General features: G+C 32.9%; 1 protein-coding gene across 3 annotated transcripts in view; it reads left to right on the forward strand.

The window, feature by feature from the left end:
- Ube2e3 (ubiquitin conjugating enzyme E2 E3) overlaps nt 1-22,540 on the forward strand; it is an 84,923-nt gene continuing 62,383 nt past the window's right edge. The window contains exons 1-3 of one of the 3 annotated variants that reach the window (XM_048808115.1): nt 1-289; nt 815-1,033; nt 2,775-2,825. In XM_048808115.1, the coding sequence (XP_048664072.1) occupies nt 840-1,033; nt 2,775-2,825 (245 nt within the window). In that variant the 5' untranslated portion in view covers nt 1-289; nt 815-839. Of the gene's footprint in view, nt 388-814; nt 1,034-2,774; nt 2,826-22,540 lie in introns of all 3 variants that reach the window. The other 2 variants (XM_015481118.2, XM_048808114.1) reach the window with 2 other exon arrangements.

Genomic DNA, 22,540 nt, shown 5'->3' on the forward strand with positions numbered 1-22,540 from the left:
CGGAGCTGCGTGGCCGCCGCCGCCGGCCGCGGCTAGCCTACGCGGGCGCGGAAATTTGTTGCACTTCTTGGGGCTTTGTTTGTTTGTTTGTTTTTCCTCGGGCTTTTACCCCCTTTTTCGTTATTTTGGACAAAATGTCGGTCCGTGATGTAAAAATTGAGCGAGGAACCTTGGTGGCATGGGGAGCTTTGCAGAAGGTGCAGTTTGGATTCTGCTTTTCCCAGGGTGGCAGCTGGGTCTTGGCCGGATGAATCTTCGCTGCTGGCCGTGGAAACGGCTAGGGCAGCTTGTTAGTTGATTTTTAAATTTCCGAGTGTTGTGTTTAAAGGTTTTACGTGCATAGAGGAGGAATCTCCACCTTAAATAAGCATATGGGCGATTAACAGGGTATGTTTTCCTCTGGGAAAGGGAATTTGGTAGCTCTGACCAATGTCAGTCTGTAAATATTGAGACGTTATTAGTGACTTTTTAACATTTTTCAGCAAGATCTGTTATTTACAGTGTGTCATATGTTATTAATGCTGGTTGCCTAAGTTCCCTGGCAAATCTGTTTCATGCCTTCTGAGAAAGTAGACAATTGATAGATTGTCCAAGGAATGGAAAAAAAATGTGAGTGGGTTTTCTAACTTGAGTTCGGTAAATCCCTGAACGCTGGCGTTGTAAGATTCATCCTCTCCCCAGTAACCTTGCCGTATGAACACTTTTGAAGCCTTTTTGTTGAGATACAATTTTAGGTTAATATTAAGACAAGAAAATGCTGTTGATTGATTTCTTACATTAACATTTCTCTCCTCTTCCCTTTTCTCTTCAAAAGTTTTCCAAGCGATAACTTCATCAAGATGTCCAGTGATAGGCAAAGGTCCGATGATGAGAGCCCCAGCACCAGCAGTGGCAGTTCAGATGCGGACCAGCGAGACCCGGCCGCTCCAGAGCCTGAAGAACAAGAAGAAAGAAAACCTTCTGCCACCCAGCAGAAGAAGAACACCAAACTCTCTAGCAAAACCACTGCTAAGTTATCCACTAGTGCTAAAAGGTAACATAGGTTGTCTTCCAAGCAGTTGGAGGCTTGTGTTTTTACATCAAGAGCAATACTACAGAAATACTTCATGATCAGTTTCATTTGTACTTGAATGAATTGTCATCCTTTAGGGAGCATATAAATATCCTCACTAAAATTATACTTCTAAGCAAACTTATTCTGTACTTTGATAACTTCAGGAAGAGTCCTAGAGTAGCGATTGAACTCTCATTCTGACAGTTTAAGGAGTTGGCAAGGAAAATTTGGGGGAAACTGAATTAGATGGTACATTGAGGATATTTCCTTTTGTGAGTTATACTCTTGAGTAAAATTGATGCTTTTAGAGATCAGTAGTGTCACTCTTCATGAAAGGAAATGATCAAAAAAGTTTATATTTGCTAAAAAAATTTTAAATGTCAGGCCTTGGCTGTTTTTGAAAGCTTATTTTAAATTTGCTTAGTTTCACAAACAAGGCTTTAAATCCTGCATAACAGGTATAACTTTTTGTAGTTAAATTATAGTTATCCCTCCTTGTTCTTGGGAGGGCAAATAAAACTGAAAAGTAGCCATTAACAATCTCAGGTGTCACTTTGCCATTGAAAACTTTCATTGTCTTTGCACCTCTTTACTCTAAAACTTGTGGATGTTCTTGACATAGTAATATACTCAGCAGCAGGAAAAACATTTTGTTGGGTGTAAGTGAAAGATTATTTGTTTCTTGCTGACTTCTGTTTTCTGTGATAGAAAAAAAAAAAAAGGATTCCATCAATGTGACTCCATCAGTGATAGTGGTTGTATTGAGTAGAACTCTTGTAATCATACATAAAATATATCTGTAGCATTACGTAGTGTTGATATTTTGTTGATTTTCATTGATCTCAACTAAAGAAAAAAATATAAACTGATCAATTTATGCATTTTTATAGTGACATATGTTCTTATTTTTCTATAGATTTTCACCATCATTCTATCATTAATCAAACACTAATAAACTTGAGAATATTATATTGAATTGCAGCAGTCTTTGCAATAATTTAAAATTCTTCTCACTTTGTTGTAATGTTGTGGAGAGTAACATTAAACAAGTTTTGAAAACATTTTAAATTTCAAGAAAATCAGAGAAATGCTCTTTTTCTCCTTACCTCACGGCTATACATCTGATCCTCTTTCCTCCAAGATTATTAAATTTATGTGCTGTACCTAAGATCAGAGAAAACAAATGGTTAAATAAGATTGCCAAAATAGTCCTTGGAAGTTTTTCATTGGTAAAGATATTTGTAAATTTTAAACTTTTTTTAAACAGACAAAATATTGGCAAAACTATTAATGTGCTCTTGCAGTAGCTTGCTAATTTTTACCACAGTAAAAGTGGCTTGAAGTCATTGTCAAATATTCTAGTGCTTTCCCTCCTCCCTTTTTGTCTCATTTGCATATAAGCTTGAAAAGAGAATTTCTTTGGTAAAAAGTGTTTTAAAATAGATTTTATATCCTTTGCTGAGTAGTAGTGGAGGACTTTCTCAAATCAGGTGTAAATGACTTACCTATTTGCAGTTGCAAGTGAGAAAAAAAGCTGCAAAGTTTCTGTTAAGGGATTTGGGTTATGCCTCTGAGAACAAAGAGGAAGCAGCCATGTTAGCATTACTGAAGGCAAAGCCAGCCTTGCATTTAACTGCATGGTGGTAGAGGGCAGTGTAATTCCCCGGTTATTCTGTAGACTATCTCAAATCCTTTTTGTCTGTTCTCATTTCACTAACAGAATCCAGAAGGAGCTAGCTGAAATAACCCTTGATCCTCCTCCTAACTGCAGGTAAGAAATAAGTTTTGTTGTTTTGATTTTTAAATTGTGGAAAGATATCAGGAGATGAATGTATTGTCCTTGTATATATGTGCAGCAGAAGAGGCTAGCTAGCTATGCTTCCTTACAGCTTTGCAAGTGCATTAAACAAAAATTGCCTAGGTGAATTAAATAAAATTGGGAGAAAAATACTCTTTAGCATGTATCATACATTCTGGACTTATGAATATACTGATTTTGTTCTTCTTGCTGAGATTAGTTTGAATGGTGCTGATTTCTCTGTTTTATTTTTGTGGGATGTATTTATTCACAAGTATTTTGTAGAAACTTGTAAAATTTCAAGCTTTAAAGTTATTGCTTGTGTGCAATCTGAACTGACCTTCCAAATTTAGAAATTGCTGAATGTGATGTTACAAAATGTAAATGCAGTAAACAGGAGTATAGTTGTTTCTGTTTGATTTATTCAGTAACTTGCCTTAAGGACAAATTTTATGTGCTAAGCTAATGGTTTTAGTTGTTATTTTCTAGAAAACACATTGTTGGAATTATTTACGTTTTAAGCAAATGTCCTAATGACTTGGGAAAATTCTTAATAAGCAGTAAATGAATTGGAATTGTGGGAAGAATTACTTTCAGTGGAACTCAGAATAATTTAAGATTGATTGGCATAAGTTGTATTAAAAGTTGCTGGTTGATAATTTTTCTCAATTTTTTTCATTTGCTTCATGTATAGTATTCTGTTTATGGTTTGAATGGTGACTGTATGGTTGACAGAATTCATCAGATTTAGAAAGCAGTATTATAAATAATTTGCATAGAAGTATGTGCTCAAGAATGAGAGGGGAAGGGATGCTAGAATTAAGGCAGTGTTGTGGTTTGATATAAAAATATTTTGGTGTCTAAGCTGTGTTTTTGCTACAAATTGTGATTTGCTCCTGTTGATCAGAACCATCTCCGAAGTCTACTTGAGACAAAATAAGGCATAATCCGTTTGTTTCTTATTGTGTGTGTTAACCAGATCCTCAGATAAGGTGATCTGATCCTGATTTATCCAGTGAATTAACAGTTTTGCTTATATTTGTAGTCACAACCATTTCAGTTCAAAAAGGAGACGTGAGTGTGAACTAATTATAAACAGAGTGGTATGTCAGATTTCAAAATATTACTTAAGAGGTATACTGTCCAATAATGTAGCCACTAGCCATGTCTGACTATTGACCAGGTTGTTGTGGTTAGTTGAAAATGGGGTGTGCTGTAAGTATGAAATGCATACCGGATTTTGAAAACTTAGTAAAAGTTGTAAAAGAATAAATATTTTAGAAATATTTATTACATATTGAAATGATAATATCTGACATTTAATAAATGCTTTTAAAATTGTATTTTTCACCGTTTTAGCATAGTTATTAGAAAATTCAAAGTTACTTGCATTATATTTTTGCTGAACACTATTGCTTTAGAGAAGAAGTAAATCAGTATTTCCTTCCTTCTAGCCTTCTAAATGGAGTGTCAAATCTGTAGCCATTTAAGGAGGTCAAGTTAAATTTGCTCTGTGGAAGAATCACTTAACTTGCAGAGTGTATTCTGATAATTCCCATTATGAAAGATGTAGAGATCTATCAATTTAAAACTCACATGTCTTAAAATTGCATGTAAGGTCAAACATTTTTAAAGGTTTCTCTTGATTTTCTGCAAATGGCTTAAACCAGTGTATGAGCATACATCTAGAGAGCACAGTAGACATATTGAATGCCCTCAGAGCAATAATGTACTGGTGCATTTGCTGAAGAAATCTGCTTTACGAGTTTAACCCAGGACTGTTTTCACAAGGTCACAGGATTATTTTAGAAGGAATAGAATCTTTCTGTGCAATAGAAAGTTAACTTTCACTTATTGTATATTTTTCTCTTTATATACCAGATTTCATTTAAGTTCATGAAATAATGCTTAACATTTAGTGATTTAACTAGTGAAGCAGTGAAACTTGGGCTTTTTTGTCCACAATAACATAGAATACTTATCTCTGTTTTCCTCTGTCACGGTCTTTGGTGACTGTTGGCTATTGCAAATGACATATATTAAGTTCTCTAATATCTGAGTTTCTTTGTGGATGTGTAAGTGATACAGGAAAAAACAAATGTAAAATACAAGTTTCTCAGGAAATTAGAAGTTGTTTCTTACTACTTTGGGGAGAGACTTTTTTCCATATACCTCATGTGTAAAATAATCTAGATGCTTTTGTGTGTCTTTGGATTCTTTTGGGTAGAAGGTTTAGTTCTTGTAATTTTGATAGAAAAGCCTAAATTTATATTGTGTTTTTCTTTTGTGTCAGATAATGCAATAGATTGTAGTATTATATTCTTTTAATTCATAGCAGTGTAAATGAGAGTTTTAGCTTTATTGTAGTTGTATTATTTAGGTTTGTTAATTTATGCTATAATTAAAAATGGGTTTCCACAATCATAAATACGTTTAAGATTTGTGGGTTAATATTACCTGAGACCTTTGAAACTTAATACTTTCTACTTTCATATGTAGTTATTTAATCAGATTCCCTTATGGTTTTGGGTATGTTTGTGTGTGTGTGTGTGTGTGTGTGTGTATAAACTTGTCAAAGTATGTGACAGTGTTAATTCTTCCTCAGGGAAGAAATGTAAAGTATATCTGGGTACATTCAGGAAAATGTTGAATGAAATACAGGAAAACCAAAATTATTTGTACTAAGGATATTTTTCTTAAATCCCTTCCTTTGTTTTAATCAATAAAGTATTCTTTAGTTACATAATTAGGTCTAATATACAAATCCAGGGTGGTCTTTGGGTAGATGTCATTGTCAGATTAAATGTATGACTTTAAAGATGTTTGATTATATGTCAATAGGAGTATTTCTTTTAGTAAAAAAAGGTTGATAAAGATGTCATTTCTAATGATTTGATGGTATTTTATGTTTTAAATATCAGAGGGCTGTGGGCCAATGCGTCTTAAACACAGGGATATAATATATGTTTTTGGTTTAAATTTATACTCTTTACATCCTTTATTTTAGATTAAGGTATAAAAAAAATCAATTCACCCGTGAGTGTGAAGGGAAATTGTTATGAACATTTCCCTATCTTTATTTTAGAGAAAGTTATAGACAAGAATTGTTTAGTAATGTGTTGACATTTATGTTCTATTTCTCAAAGGGTATCCTTCCTTGTCCACTTATAGTCAGCACTTGTGTAAATAGCAAAAGTTTAGAAAGGTGCTGGATTTCTAACTTAACCCTGAATTTCTTTTCCTGTATGAGAGGGTACAAATATGTACTCCTAAATATTAATGGGTTTGGACTGAATCTATTTTAAAAAAGATATTCAGGGATATTTGTAAATCGTTTTTGGATGAGGGAAAGGCCTTATTGGGGGGTGGATATTACAGTTTCAAGTTTATATGAATAATATGTAGACTAGCAAAATATGAAATCAGGTACTATAATACTTGCTAATTTTGTTAACTTGATTAAAAAAAAAGACAAAGAAGAAGCATAAGTTCTAAAACAGAAGTTGGCAATCCTTAACTTGCACATAAGACTAATTTTCTGAGGATGAACTGTACGTGTTTCTGAGGTTGCCATGTCTCACCATTGTCCAGTTTAGATTAGAACTTTACTACTTAAAGGGTGATCTGCAGACCAGCAGCATCTGCATCACAGGTGTGATTGTTAAAACTCAGAATGTAGCTTTCCTCTAACCAGAAGTACTGAGTCAGAATCTGAATTTAATAGGATTGCCAACTGCATTGTGTGTGTATTAAAGTTTGAAAAATCCTGCCTCTGAAGCAAGACTGTTCAGAGCCATACTGTGCCACTTCTGGCATGTCATTTTATATAAGTTATGGAATATTTTTGTCCTTCAGTTTCCCCAGTTGTAAAATGAAGATTAAAATGATCTCCCCGATGTAGAGTTGTTGTGAGGATGAAATGAATATGTTGAAGTTTTGTTAACTGCATAAATTGGATCCCTAAAGTAGACACAGCATGATAAAAGTAGGCGAGGCAGTTTAGCAGCATGCCCTCACTCTTGCTGGTATTTGCTCCAGTGCATCAACATCCTACTGTAGGAATAATTTCATCTTAATTCATCATCTAATTATTGAGTACATATCAAGCAGTTTGTTTTCAATGTGAGTAAAAAGCAGGTTTTTTTAAACTTGAGTTAAACCAGAAAATTGGCCTAAAAGTGTTGGTCATAGATGAACAAATACTATTTCTCTTCCAAAAAATATGCGTAAGCCTTTGATACTTAAAAAAGAATGATATAGGGCTGGGGCTGTAGCTCAGTGATAGAGCGCTTGCCTAGCATGCGTGAGGCACTGGGTTTGATCTTAAGCATCACATAAAAATAAAAAAACAAATAAAATAAATACATTCTGTCCATCTACAACTACAAAAAAAATTTTTTAAGAATGCTGTGACTATGACTACCCAGTAAAGTATAATAAAAATTTTTAGATAGTGGTATTAGTTAATGTCTCCCCCTCTTTAAATGTCCCAATTTAAGAGTTTGTGATTTTATTGAGAATGCAGTAATATCAGTATTTGTAAAATTTAAACTCATAATGGTATAGTTTGCTAGTTACTTCAACATAATGTGTAATTCCAGGCAAAACAGTGAGTTTGAATCAGAGAAAATTATCAAATAACTCATATTCTTTACTTTTTTCATAATTGTGATATTTAATATTGTTCATTCAGAGATTATTTAGCTATCGTTTCTATTTGCTTATAAGAAATAATTGATAATTACAGGAATCCTAATTATTTCTCCCATATGTACCAGTGCAGCAGTAGGACTCAGTACCGTTGGATGGCTAAAAACATTTTTACAAAGGGGGGAGTGATTGAAAATAATATCTCCCCCACCCAAAGGTCACATTTTTATTAGATGTCTATTATGTTCAGTGCAGATAATGTAAGGAGAAAGTGGGTGAAAACCTTGGGTTCTTTTTAAAAAGCTAAATGGCTATTTCACAGTTACATGTAGCAAATTGTTATTTTCCTTTCTGCAAGTAAATAATTGGTACCTTATTCTCTCCTTGAATGTGTTGCTGTAATAGCAAATAGATGATGTTTAGTTATAAGGAAAATCAACAAGTCTTGCTTAGAGTACAAGGGCATTCAGATTGAAATGGGAAAACTTTTTCTTTTCTCCTCTTTTCTACAAATATGATATAACAAAACTACTTGTAGATCTGCAGGCATATAAAGTGATGATTTCTTTCTTTCCATATTTCTTTCCACAAGAATCATGGTCGGGCATTTCATTAGAATTTAAACGATGAATGTCTTTAAACTTTTAATCTTTTTTTTGCATCTGGATGGTTTTTGCCTCTTCCCCAACATTCATAGTCTAGGAGATAGTTGACAATACCTGGAGACATTTTGCTTTTCAAAACTTGGGGAAAGGGATCTAGTCCATATAGTAAAGTCAGGGATGCTGTTGCATACCCTAGTACACAACAAAGAATTGTCTAAAGGAACGTCAGTAGTGCTGAGGTTGAAAAACCCTGCTTTGGAAATTTGTTCCTATACTTTGCCCTCTGAATTTTTGAATAGTCTGATTTTGACTTTTTTCCTGTTTTATTAATGTTGTCTGCTTAATACTTTAACCAATATCTTCCTTTGAGCTGGTATCCCATGTTATATTTTACATATATCATTATTGTCTGGTATGTGTTATTTTTTATGTAGAACCACAAGAATGGCTAACATGAATACCTGCTACATTTATGGCTTTTTAAGACCTTAAATTATTATAACAACATTTTAATTGTTTTCGGGTCTTCTACCAGTTTAATAATACCTCTGGGTGATCTAGCTGTAGGCTGATTGTTTCTATTATGTTCTACTAGGAATATTGAAGTAACATCAAAGGGAAATACCATTGGAAAAATCAAAATTCAAGTCTTACATTGAATTATACACTAGTTATAAAGCCATGCTCTTCATTTGGTTTTTTATTTTCATCATTAGGACAATACAGAGGTTACTTGCATTCTGTACTCAAAAATCCACAATCTTTATTTCAAACTCTTGGGAGGCCAGATGTGTTTCAGAATTGTTCTGTTGCAGAAATTTTCAGGTTTTAGAAAGGTCTTATAATGTGATTGTTTTATTTTATGTAAGATCTTCTCCCGAAGCACTTCATAATCAAACATTAATATTTCTTCATCAAAAATTTATGAATATTCATACCAAGTGTGACATATAGAAACTATAGATAGTTTTAGGTTAGTTTGTACTGGTTTTGCTATCAAGTTATTTTGTGCTAGCCTTAATAAAAACAAAAAACAAAACCTGATTTTCAGAGCTTTTGGGATTTCAACATTGTATGGATAAGTATTTATGGCCCCTTCCCATTTCTGTACAGCGATCATTGACTGCAACTATGACTCATGGTGAAAGGATATTTTAGAGTCTTGCTTTGCTTTCCTTTTCACCTGTTTCCTAATAGCTGATTTCAGTTTCTCCGTTGTTATTTTTAGATCATTGCTTTTTGTTTTGCTTTTTTTTTTTTTTTAATAACTTGTATGCTTAATTAAAGCAAATTTTAGACTTGGGGTTTTAGAGTTCTTTCCTGTTAAGGTGAAACTATCAGTTTTTCTTTAAGTTCTGTGTATGTTGGATTACTTTTCTACTTGGCTTTTGAAATAATTGTCTTTTTTGTTCTGTTCATTCTAGATATATAAAATTAAACAGAAAGGAAGATATCCTTTAACACTTAAACATAAAGCATGTCATTTTTATGTGTGTATTTTGTCAGATAGCATTTAAGTACAATTAGACTCTAAAAGGAGATGTTAAATTTTGCTAGTGTTATGATTATAAATAACCCTAGAAGGGCTAGTGGCTCAACATGTAAAAGTTCATTTCTGATTCATATGAAATCTACTGTGCATCCAGGGAGTCCTCTGGGTAACTCTACCACAAAGTAACTCAGATCCATGCTGCTTAATTTCTCTAAGCTCTGCCATTTGGAGCATGTTTCCAGGCAAGAGAGTTGGAGGGTCATGTGCCAAGTTCAGTGCTTTGGTCTAGAAATAAGGCATGAATTAGTCACACAGCCTAGATTAACTAAAAGTGGCTGAAAATGTGTGGGAGAATATGGGTATTCAGTGAGAGATCAAGCAGTAGCGCACTCGCCTGGCATGCGTGTGGCCTGGGTTCGATCCTCAGCACCACATACAAACAAAGATGTTGTGTCCGCCGATAACTAAAAAGTAAATATTAAAAATTATCTCTCTCTCTCTCTCTCCCCCTCTCTCTTAAAAAAAAAAAAATTCTGTGCCACAAAGGATATATAGTTTCATGAATAGGTGACTTTTACTCTCACTTTAAGAGTAAAAGGAAATGTTGGGACATGGTGGTGTATACCTGTAATCCCAGTGGCTCTGGAGGCTTAGGCAGGAGGATCACAAGTTCAAAGCCAACCTCAGCAATTCAGCGAGGACCTAAAAGCAACTTAGTGAGACCCTGTCTCAAAATTTAAAAAGGCTGGGAAATTGGTTCAGTAGTTAAGCACCCCTGGGTTCAATCCCTGGTACCAAAAAAAAAAAAAAAAAGGGAGGGGGGTAATAGAGTACTAGTCTGGCGCTGTACTAGGTTCCACAGTACACCAACCTGTTAATACGATATTTTGTTTAATTCTGAAAACAAATGTATGAAGTAAATGTCTTTAGTTTTGTTTAGATTTCAAAACTGAAACTGAGAGTTGTTCAAAACCTTGCAAAATGTCATTATATAGTACATACATATGAGAGATGCAGGACATAAATTTAGGTTTACTTTAGATATAAAAGTAATCATTTTTGCTTTAATACAGTACTGTTTGAAAAACCTGGTAAAAGCATTCAGAATTAATTATAGGCCTGTGGTTACATGCTTAGTTTAAGTATATCCCATTGTTTGCTTATCTTGAAGCATCCAAATACTGTTCCATGGCTTTAGCATCTGGCATGGCCCAGTAGTGAGTTGAGGAAAGAAGAGAGCATACTTATCTGGTTTTGGGGTGGTATCCCTTCTTACTTTTTTCCCCTATTCAGAAGCATTTTTTTTTCCGGGGGCATTCCCCAAGTTGTTAGCTATCTTGTTCTCTTTCCTTATAAGGACAGAGGAAAGGGATTGAACATGATTATAGTGGAAAAAGTAAATCTTTGTTTTCTGACTTGAAGTTATTTGTGTATAGCTGTCTTGTGGGCAACAAAAGCCCACAAGAAAATTAACCTCCATTTTTTTTTTTTTCTGGGTAATTGTGAAACCTTCCATATCTATCAGTTTTGAAGATGGAAAAACTTTGCAGATAATAATTTCTGTGCTTTATGAGGGAAAGCATAAAATCACAGGATTTTAGGAGAATTTTAAAAGTTGGAATCTCAGCAACTTTGTGCATGTGTTAAATAAATCTTTTAATACTGACCTGACTTTTTGCAGAAATTGACTCCCTTTTACCTTTATCTTGTTTTATATAGTTTTATAGTCTGTATATTGGTGTTTGCTAATCTTGTGATTTTATAAACAGGTTATACCCAGATATTGGGATTTTTTTTTTTTTTTCCCTAACAAGTCTCTTTGTGAGAGGAGCTGGATTTCTTACCAAAAGTTACCCAATGTTCTCAGGGTGATCTGTCATGTTTAGATAGCTCATTTTAGATTGTTAAAACTCATGAGTTTTATGAATCAATTCTGTGCCTTGGATAGTGTTTAAATGCCAAATTAAAATTAAGTTCTAAGGCCTTGAGACTTTTGTCTCTTTTTATATTTTATCAGTTTTATAAGGGTGTGTATGTAAACAGTATAAACTTATTTTTGCCATTTCTTTTGGATTTGATAGCAAGTAGTAATTAACCTTAAGAGTAATATCATTAACGCGGGTTAGATTTCTAGGGTTATTAAAGTTTTTAAAATCCTATTCCCTTCTCTTTGGTTCTTGGCATAGATAATAACTGTTTTAATTTTATGGTTATTTGCAACAACTGGGACTTTGAAAGGAATCAGGATATTGAAGTGCTTATTTATCGTCTGAGGTTTAGTCTGCCTCTTCTGGAGGGATTCTGACCAATGTCATGTCATTCAAAGTTTCTTTGCTGTTTCAGTGTCCCAGAGCAAATATACTTTGTCATTCTGTTTAACTTCCAGCTTGTCTGGGGAAAAATAAAGACATCTCTAGTCCGAAATTGCTTTTGGGAGTATAGCTTCACATCTTTTGCTCTGAATGAAAGACCTAGGGAAACATGAATTTTGTTACCTTTTTCTTTTCTTTTACTTATAAATCATCATGATGATCCTCCCTTTATGTCCATGTGTCTCACTTTTTATAAACACTATTCATTCCCTTTCTGAAGGTGATTATTTGTAGTTTCTCCATTTAAAATCTTATAGGTCCTTTACAAATGGATCATTTTTTACATCAAATTTTAGTAAGTCAAGAATCCATTTATTCAGAGTCCCCAAGAGAAGGAATCTTAGAATATTGTGGCTACATATTTTTTATGGCTTCCTGTTGCTTTCTGTGGTCTTCTCAATTTAAACAATAGCAACAACAAATACAGAGGGCACCAAAAGGCATTGACTTTATTATTTTATTCTTGCTTCACACTAGTTTCTAAGGGTATTGGGTTATTTGTTGTATTTTATATATATATATATATATGCTTGTNATTACCATTTTATATATATATATACACACACACACACACACACACACACACACAAACATATATATGTGTGTGTGTATATATATATATATATATATATATATATATATATGCTTGTACTTAATTTAATTTACCTGGAATCATGGTGCTGTAAACTCTGGAATTTGAATACTTTGAATACAAAATTAAAGGCATATGATATATGTGGAATTCGATGGCAATTTTAACTAGTATACCTTTAGTTTTTGGGCTGGGATTGTGGCTCAGCGTAGAGCGCTTGCCTAGCACATTGGAGACCCTGGGTTTGATCCTCAGCACCTAATAAAAATAAATAAAATACTTTTAGTTTTTCTTCATTTTATTTACACCAGCATCTTCAAAAATTTTTTAAAGATATTTTGTTTTATCTTTCCAAATGCTTAATATCCCTCTTTCAGTTAGGACTTTGCCAAGAATATTCATTTTGTTCTTTTTTAAACCCTAAAATAAACTCGTTACAAAATGATCACTTTTCCTTCCTGCTGAAATTTATTAAATTTTTCAGTTATTTTTTTATTATGGAGAAATTGGAATATATAAGAAGAAGAAAGACTAGTAGGAGGAATTCCCATGTAGCCTTCACCCTGTGGTAGTTACCAATCTTTGACTAATCTCATTTCATTTGTATCCCTATGCATTTCATCCTTCCCTATTACATTGAAGCAGTTCTCATTATTTCATCTGTATTTTTAAAGATGTAGATATTTCAGTGTACATTTTCAAAAGGTAAAAAACTGCTTTTAACTTAACTACATTGTCATTAACATACCTGAAAATTTTACTGTAGTTGGTCATTGTTGAAATTTGCAGATGTCTAATGAGTGTCTTTTCTCCTCCTAAACTTATTTGAATCAGGACCCAAATAAAGTAGATATGTTGTGATAGGTTCCTATTACTTTCATATCCACTAATTTGTAAGCTTTCTCTCAATTTCTTTTTGTTTTTTTTTAACTTGTATTTTGAAGAAATTAGGCTGATTCCTACAGGCTTTATTTTGCTTTTTGGATTCCTGTGGTATAATATCTTTTTTTGTCCTCAGTATTTCTTGTAAATTTGAGACCTCAAATGGCTTGATCAAATTCAGGCTGAGTTTTCTACTTTTTCTTTCTTATTTTGACAAAACTTCTTCATAGGTGGTACTGTGCTTTTCTGTCAGGAGACATCTAGAACTTGGCCATGTTTTGATGTTAGCAGTCATTGGATATATCTCTAAAGAGAAACTTACATTCATCTTCTGTTCAGTTACTCAAGGCTATAAGTTATACAGTAAAAGGCAGAATAAGTGTCTAATTCTTTTTCTTAACACTTTTTTCTTTTTGAAAACAATTTGTTGATTTTTTTATCCCTTTTCAGAATTAACTCATATTTGTTGTATTTCAGTCTGTTGTAGTATTTGAGCTCATTGCCATTATTTCTCTTATATAACTTCTTAATTTTGAATACACTTTAAGTTAAATTACTTTGCTTTGGGAACCCTTAGATATAAAGAAATTGCCTGGATACATTTAGTGGTAAAATAATGCAAATGGATGCGTTCAACTTAACTATTGCCCTAGGTATTATTTTAAAAACTAAATATTTATTGAAGCTATTGTTAACTTTTGACATACTCCTAACCATTTCTTTGTCATTTGTAGGGAAATAATTAAGTTCTTAGCATTAGAATACCTAAAATATCTTCACTGGAACTAGGGTTTGAATTAAACTGAGGCAGTGGGTTAAAGTAGAGGGCAAACTTTAGCAGAATCAAATTATCACAAGAATTGAATTAAAAAGTTCACCCTCTTGTTATCTATAAGGAAAGCACCTTTCTTTGTATGCTCAGTATAGTGGGGTACCTTAGGCTTTGTAGGCTAGATTTTACTTTGCTTTGGGAGATACTGAATATCCTTGGACCCTGCTGCCTCTATGTGTTGTGGCTACCAATCCCTGTCACCCCACCAATTTCTCAATATCTGGGATGGGGAAATTTACACTTGAAAATTACATTTGAAAATTACTGATCTAGATTCCACATTGCTGTGATAAACTAAATTTGTATAGCATTGTTTTGAGAAAGCTAAGATAACTTGTAATAGATTTTTAATGTGAAGTCTATCATGGCCAAATTTTCCTTATTTTTTTTTTTTTTTTTTTACTATTAATGCAAAAGTACATTTCCTTCCCTCCAGCATTTTTGCCTAACTCCCTTTACTCTGAAATCTCAAAGCAGGTTTGAACTTTGTGCATGAGCTTAACATGAATGTATGAATACATTCTCAAGAAAAAAAAATGTGACTTTGTATATTCCTTTGGTCTTATTATTAGTGAATTTTATTTTATTTTTTATAGGAAAGCATGCGTTCTTGATAGGATTTTTATGTTAGCTCATTACCTTAACTGTGTTTTCCTTTTCTTTTATTTCTAATCTCTGATTCTTAACCTCTTCTATGTTCTAAGAGGTATTTTTAAAGCCTGTTTAATTTTTGTCCTATCTTCTCCCCTTGTTATCCCCTATTTGGCTTTCCATTTACTTTTAGTCTATTTAGATGTTTGCATGTATGTATCTCATCAGTTCTCCACTTTTTTGTCTTCTGTTTCTCTCATCTTTTTATAATCTGGCTTTTCTTCATCTGTTTATTCTGAAAGGTCATTTGGCAATCTTTGTTGTCAATATTTCGTTCATATGACATATCTTAATTTCTTTTGGGAACCCACCTTCTTATTTCTCTTTAGCTTCAACTTCTTTTTTGATGTTCCAGAAATGTCTTCTTTCTTCTCTTCGCTTTTTAGTATTTAGTGTTTCCTCCTATATATGGTACTATTATATATATGGTATCTGTTTTTTTTTTTTTCCCCTCCATCCTTGTGTCTTTTATCTCTTCTTATTGCTTGGTACTCATCACCTTGCATCACAGCTGCCTTTTGATTTTAGAATTTCCTCAGAATCTCAGTGGTTATCTATCAAAATATTCTGCATTTTGCTCTTAACAACCCTTATTTTTTATCTTCCATTATGTATAAAAGCACTGTGCTCTATTAAAAGTTTACCACCCTCTGGGTATAACTTAGGTTTTCTGGGCTGTGCATCTTTGTTTCTCTTCTCTCATTGCTTAGAATAGCTTTTATCTTTCAAACCAGAGTGATCCTTTAAGGCTTATTTTATCCTATATCTGGTTGCAAAGACTTTCCTTCATATACCTCTTGAGAGACTTGTGCATTTAATTCAGGTCCTTAGGACTTCTGGTCATCTTTTCTTTTTACCCAACTGAACAAGGTGCTAGAACTGGGTAGATTTCGTATTCTTTATATTTTCAGTTCTTAGTATAATGTCCTTGAGTTAAATATGAAAATACTTTAAGTCAAAACTTAGTTGAGGCTGGCACCAAGAACCCTGCTTTTATATCTGTTAATTTCATGTAAATATTAAAAGTATTTATTTCCACTTTCAAATATACCTCAGTTTGTATGATAACTATTGGATCACCTTTCTCTGATGCCAAAATGGTGGTTTTCTTATTGGTCTTGGTGAATCAAGAGATCCTTTCAATCCTCAATTATCCAAACCAGAGATTATGATTTAGTAGGCCAAGTATGGCCTGAGAATGTGCACCTTAAGAAGGATATCTAAAGATTTAAGTACAAGTGCTTCTCTTGTTCTTTGAAAAATAGTACTCTGAGACTTATAGTCTTGGTTGACATGGGGAGAATGAAGAAGGTGCATGGGCAAATGAACTTACTGTTTATCCTCTAAAGCTAGAAAACAGTTAAGATTGTGTTTCTTTCCTGATTTTAATGGCTGTTTCTTAACCAAAGCACCCTCCTGTACTTGCTTGGGTCATAACACAGAAAGCTATTGGTGGTAGTGGAGGCAGTAGTAGTAGTAGTGTATGTAGCCTGTGCTAAACATTAAAGTTGTATATCCTTGTATGTGTGTTTAATGATTTAATGAGACCATGAAATTTTAGTGTGAACAACTGAAAATAGAAGTAAATTGAAACTTAGTATAATGCAACTTTAGAGGAAAAATGAGTGAACTTAGCACCATTTACCCCTAAATCTCGCTAACATGTTTTTGACCACAAATCTCTTAACAGCTGTTCCTTCAAGTAATCTGGAGATGATGTATTTGAAAACTTGAATCAGAGTATTTGTAAAAAACACTTTTTTTTTTCATTTTATAGTTGACATGTTAAATAGTTTTCCTCATAGATTTAGGATGTCTTAAACTTCAAAGTGTTAGATATTTCCTATGTTTTATTTGAGAACATTAAAAAAATGGAAAATTACAAGTATCTAATCTCACTGAACAAGACTACTGAAATGGTAAAACAAATAGAATTCATTTATTATAAGAAAATAATCCCTCTCTACAAAGGGAAGTTTTGTTGTAACACTGCTAAGAATGATAGTTTATAGTATTCTGAGATAACAATATGCTGAAGAAGAGAAATTGTTGAGCATTTTAACAAATATCACAATACCATAAAGAACCATCAAATGGATATTTTATCCATTCATCATTTGTTGTCATTTGGGCTATTTTTATACTTGGGTTACTGTGAATAGTAGTGTTATGAACATTTGTTTGAGTACCCCTTTGGGGTAACCAGCATTACTGTTCCTAGCAGTGGTACTGCCATGTCAGACAGTAAATACTCTGTTTAACTTTATGAACACTGAACTTCTTTTCACAAAGGCTACATCATTTTAATTTACTGCCAACAGTGTAGGAGGGTTCCAGTTGTTTCCATCCTTAACATGCCTTTTTTGTTTTCCATTATAGTCATCCTTATGTGTGAAGTTGCATCTCATTGTGGTTTTAATTTTGCATTCCAGTATTAACTAGAGATGTTCGGCATCATATATTTTAACTGACAGTTCAAACATAGAAGGGAATTCTTTCCTAATTATGCTTCCCTTTAACAACAACAGAAGCAACAACAAAAGCCAATGTTCTTTGTATTAAAAGTACATGTGAATAGTTCTTTTAAATTCTTGGGGGGAAAGGTGGGTATGCCCCATATGGTTACACAGTGACTGATTATAATGCAGAGTTTGAAAAAGGAAAGATAAAGACAGGTGAAGGTAGCCCCTCATCCCCCAAAATCATAATAAAAAAATTCTAGAACATAAAACTGTTCTGAAATCCAGGACATCCAAATGACTCAGATAAAGGGCTTTGGAGTTGGATGAATTTGAGTTGAAGTCCAGCTTCACAATTGAATAACTGAAAACTTGAGCAAGTAATAAATATATCTTTTCTGACACTCGGGAATGTGGGTAATAATCCTATTTCATCTTTTCTGAAGTGTATTAGATAGTACGTACCTGGTAAATGCAACACATAATGTTAAATAGTAGTTATGATATGGGAAAATAAATAGGAATGTTTATGAAAGAACATGAAAAATGAAGTGTTAAAACCCAATTACAGGGCTGGGGTTGTGGCTCTGTGGCAGAGTGCTTGCCTCGAAAATGTAAGGCACTGGGTTAGATCCTTAGCACCACATAAAAATAAACAAAATGAACATTGTGTCCATGTATAACTAAAAAATGTTTAAAAAATAGATAAAATCAATTATAATACAAAGCTTTATTTTAAAAAGTGGTTCTGGCCCACAAATAGCAGTAATCAGTAGGACAGAATAAAAAATATCACATGATACTATAACTGTTTCTCTGGTAAGACTTAAAACCTTTGTGTTTAGTAGCTGTCTTTTGCATTTTTTATTTTCAGCATTTAGTCTAGTTTCTAGCACCTAGTGAATACATGTTAAACACCCATTAAAGTAGATTTTTAAAACATAGGTTTAAGATTATTTATTAAATAAAATTGAGATAAATGAGTAGTGATTTAAAACATTGTTTTTTTTTTTAATTATTTTTTAGTTGTAGTTGGACACAAGACCTTTATTTTATTTATATTTTTTGTGGTGCTCAGGATCGAACCCAGGGCCTCACCTGTACTAGGTGAGTGCTCTACCACTGAGCCACAACCCCAGCTAAGACATTGTTAATTAGAACTTTTATAATGTAAACTCAGATGGATGAAAATCTTTTGTATTATAAAAAGTCAAGCTATTGGACAATGTAGAAAAAGGGAAATATGAGATACTATGCGTTATTGGTTGGTTTCAAAACATTCATGTTGTACAACTCCAGGGGGTGCCATTCACCTTGCTCTGTGCTGTGTTGAGCAGAGTGCAGTGGGAATGGTACTTGCTGGAGTTGTGCATTTTGGTAGTTGTGATTAAACCCTGAAGAATAACTGTATTTCAGAATCCCAAAGCACATTATGAAGGATATGATTGAAATTCTGGTATGTAAAGTAAGAACTTTTGTGCTTTGTAAAGAACAACATTTTAAACACAGAAAAAATGTTTACATGAACATTACAAAGAATATGTATTATGCATAAAGAATTTAACTCATCTGTAATAAAAAATCAGGATTTACTGATTGGATGAAGGGTAGTAAAGTCACAGGAACTCTTACAAAAATTATAAACAGCTTTGGAAGGATTTTACTCCTTGGACTACTTAAAAAACCTTATTGAAAGCTTTGAACCAACTCTTTAGAAAAATACTTAAAAGTTTTGGCTTTGGAGGCCACAGATTCCTTTCATACTGTAGAGTTTTCTAAGTATGAATTATTACATTTAACATAAATTAGTGTGAGAAAATGAAGCAAGGTAAAATATATCACTTATGTAAGAAAGGTAGGAGAGAAATGCCAGCAAAGCCTCTATGAAGTTGAGAGTTTTGATTTTGAAAGTAGAATTTTAAGAATCTATGTGGCTGGGGAAAATAAATATTATGGTTTGTTTTGAGTCAGAGAAGTCATCCCTCTCCCTCAAAGTGAATGTGTAGGGTGGGAGAACAAGTAATAGAAATCCAATGGAAGAGACAGTTTGGAGAAAGCACAAAGGGAGGAATAGGCAGAAAAGTGGAGGGGAAAATAAATAAAGGAGATTAGAAATCTGAAGTGACCTACTAAAGAGGTCCCTTAAAACTAACAGTAAAGATCCTGTCAGGAAGGGCCATAGGAAATCTTTACAAGGTATTGAAAAGAAGAATTAATTTAGAAGGTAACAAGTTATCTTATATATAACTTGACTTGTGGTGGTTAAGAGAGACTTGGGTGACTGAAAAATGGGTGATTGAGGAAGGATGACAATCTGGATGCAGATCACCTTTCAAATCTGTTAATATAGTATTTTCAAATCTGGTTGAGGCGATTTAAAATTTTTTCCCCTCTAATAAGAGTGCTATCCTATTAAATATTTGGTGACTATAAAAAAAGTGTATGCCTCTTTATGATTTAATAATGGAAGTTTACTAAGCTGTACCTTTCTAGCTGTTGCACATGGATCCAAAGTCTTAAATATTAAACGTGTCAGACATTACAGTATCATAGATGCTCTGTTGGGATTAGCTGGAAATACATGTAACCTTTCATATCTAGCATGTATTTGCTGGTTAGTAAAGAAAGTTTTAGGGATTAGGTTGACTTTATGCTTGGTGTCTACCAGTCACCCCTTTACTTAAAAATGAGTTTTTGTTTTAATGCAAATGCATATCATTTGTTGGTCTTCTGACCTATATTCAAGTATTACTTATATTTATAAATGTTTATATTGCCTACTGCTGTTAGCAAGACATTTTAAGAAGTTGTATGAAAAGGTTAACAAATACGGCGTTTTAAAAAGTCAGGCATCTATCAATTCACAGAACTTCTTTTTTAAGACTAATTTAGGAATGATTTCAAATGATGGAAATGCTCTAAGGTTGTAGATTTATATGCCATGATTTAGAAAAGTGCAAATATAATGCAAGCCACATAGGTAAATTTCAATTTTCTTTCAATTTTAATTTTCATTAAAAATTAAATAAATGTGAAATAAATTTTGATATTTTAAAGTCAGATATTCAGAATGACTGCTTTCAACAAATAATATAAAAATTAGTGACATTTTTATTTTTTGGTACAAAATATCTTTGAAATCTAGTGTATATTTATAGTCAGCAACACGTTTCAGTTCAGAATAGCCAGTTTTTAAGGCTTAAAATAGTCAGAGGTAAAACAGTGGCTACTGTATTAGAATGTTTGCCCTGTGTTCTTCCACCTATCATGGTTTATTATTTCCTCTTACCTCTTTTATTGTGTAGATTTCAAGAACTGGGACACCTCAGTTTGTATAAGGAAAATTAACAATCCTTGGCTAGAGGTAAAGTTAACAGTCTAAAGATATGATTAGTTTCTGGTTTTTTTTGGATTGCATTTAATTTAGCATCCTAATGTCATAAATATTTTTGCTGTTTTTGAACACTAAATTTGAATATTAAAATTTTTGTAAAATTTTTTCTGTTTTGTACATAATATATAATCAAACGAGACTCTGTTTTTCAAGGCCTCAAGTGTTGTACATTTTAATTACCATATGCTTTTTTTTTTGAGAGAATCTTTTTTGTAGATGGACACAACACAATGCCTTTATTTTTATGTGGTGCTGAGAATCGAACCTGGGTCCCGCACACACTAGGCGAACGCTCTACCGCTGAGCCACAATCCCAGCCCAACCATATACTTTTTTAAGTGTGATTAATTTTGACAAGTAAGTTAATTGTTATCTGTTGGTATCCATTTGAATATAAATTTTAAGTGGATTATTGTTGAGCATGCTGGATACTCTTATAGGTAATTTATATTATCAATTCTCCCAGGAAGATATTATTATCATAATTTTAGAAAGAAAAATAAGTCTTTGAGAAATTATATATCTAAGTCTAAAGCCACTGATCAAGTGATGGAAGTAGGATTCTTGCTCAGGTCTGTCTGATTGGAAGATCGGGCTCTTCATCAAATTGCCTGAAATGTTGTGATAGAGTCAGATGTAAATGTGTATGTGGAGAACTGTGTTTATGAGGTTAGGATGGAGAGTTAAGGAAAATTTAGTAACTGTGAAGTTAATTAGTTTAGCACAATACTTTGCTTTTCTCTTCACTTTCCTTTGTATTATACAAGAGTTTGAAATTAATTGGCTTAAAACATCTTTTAAGAACTTAAAATAATCACTTTTGAAGTTAGAGTTGAAGCCAGTAGTACTGTGTAGTAGTTAGAAAACTCAATAATATGTTAATATTTTAAATCTCTCATTTGTATACAAAAACTTTACATAATTAGCTGTAACTTAAACAATACGATTATGTTAACCCATTGAGTTGCAAGTTTTAAGCTCTGCAGATATTGTAATGAAATGGACACAGGTGCATTAAGATAGGCTGGAATTCATAATCTAGAGTTTATATATCTGTTATTATCATTAATAATGAAAATCCAGATTGTCCTATAAATAGAGCAATGGGATAATATATGTCTCTTTTGCAAATATAAACTATATTATAAATGGGAAATTGGGAAAATTCATTATCTTTTTATACATTACACAAAAAAGTGAGTTTTATGACTATTCAGCAATTAATTTTGGTGGCAGAGAGCAAAACACTTATAACAAAGGATTATTTATTGTATTTTTGATGACGTGTAATTGGTTTTGTATAACATGGCTTGCTTTGACATCAATGTTCTTGCTGTTTGAGAATAATATGGCTTTTTATGTCAAGTCTGATATAAATTTTGGACAGTAGTAGGTCCAGGAGCATTACACTTATTCCTTTGATGGGTTCTCATTCATCATTTTAGGATGCTAAACAGATGTCTCCTTTAAAATCCAACAAATTTATGAGATCTTTCTTGTTTGTATTAACAAATTTTTTAAGTTTACAATACACACACCAATTATTTGCGTGAACAAAGGCTAATACCATTTTTTACTTCTACTAGAAATAGAATATTTTGAAACTAACCAATTGTATTTATCCGCCCCACCACTGAAGCTGCCATAGGTATCCATTATTTATGATTGAGACACATTGGCTCTACTCTTTCTTTTTTCTATGGATGAACTTTGCCAAGTGGTTCCACTGTATTGTAGTTTGTTCCAAAAATGACATATT

The sequence above is a fragment of the Marmota marmota genome, unplaced genomic scaffold (genome assembly GCF_001458135.2).
Source record: "Marmota marmota marmota unplaced genomic scaffold, marMar, whole genome shotgun sequence".
NCBI classification, from domain to species: domain Eukaryota; kingdom Metazoa; phylum Chordata; class Mammalia; order Rodentia; family Sciuridae; genus Marmota; species Marmota marmota.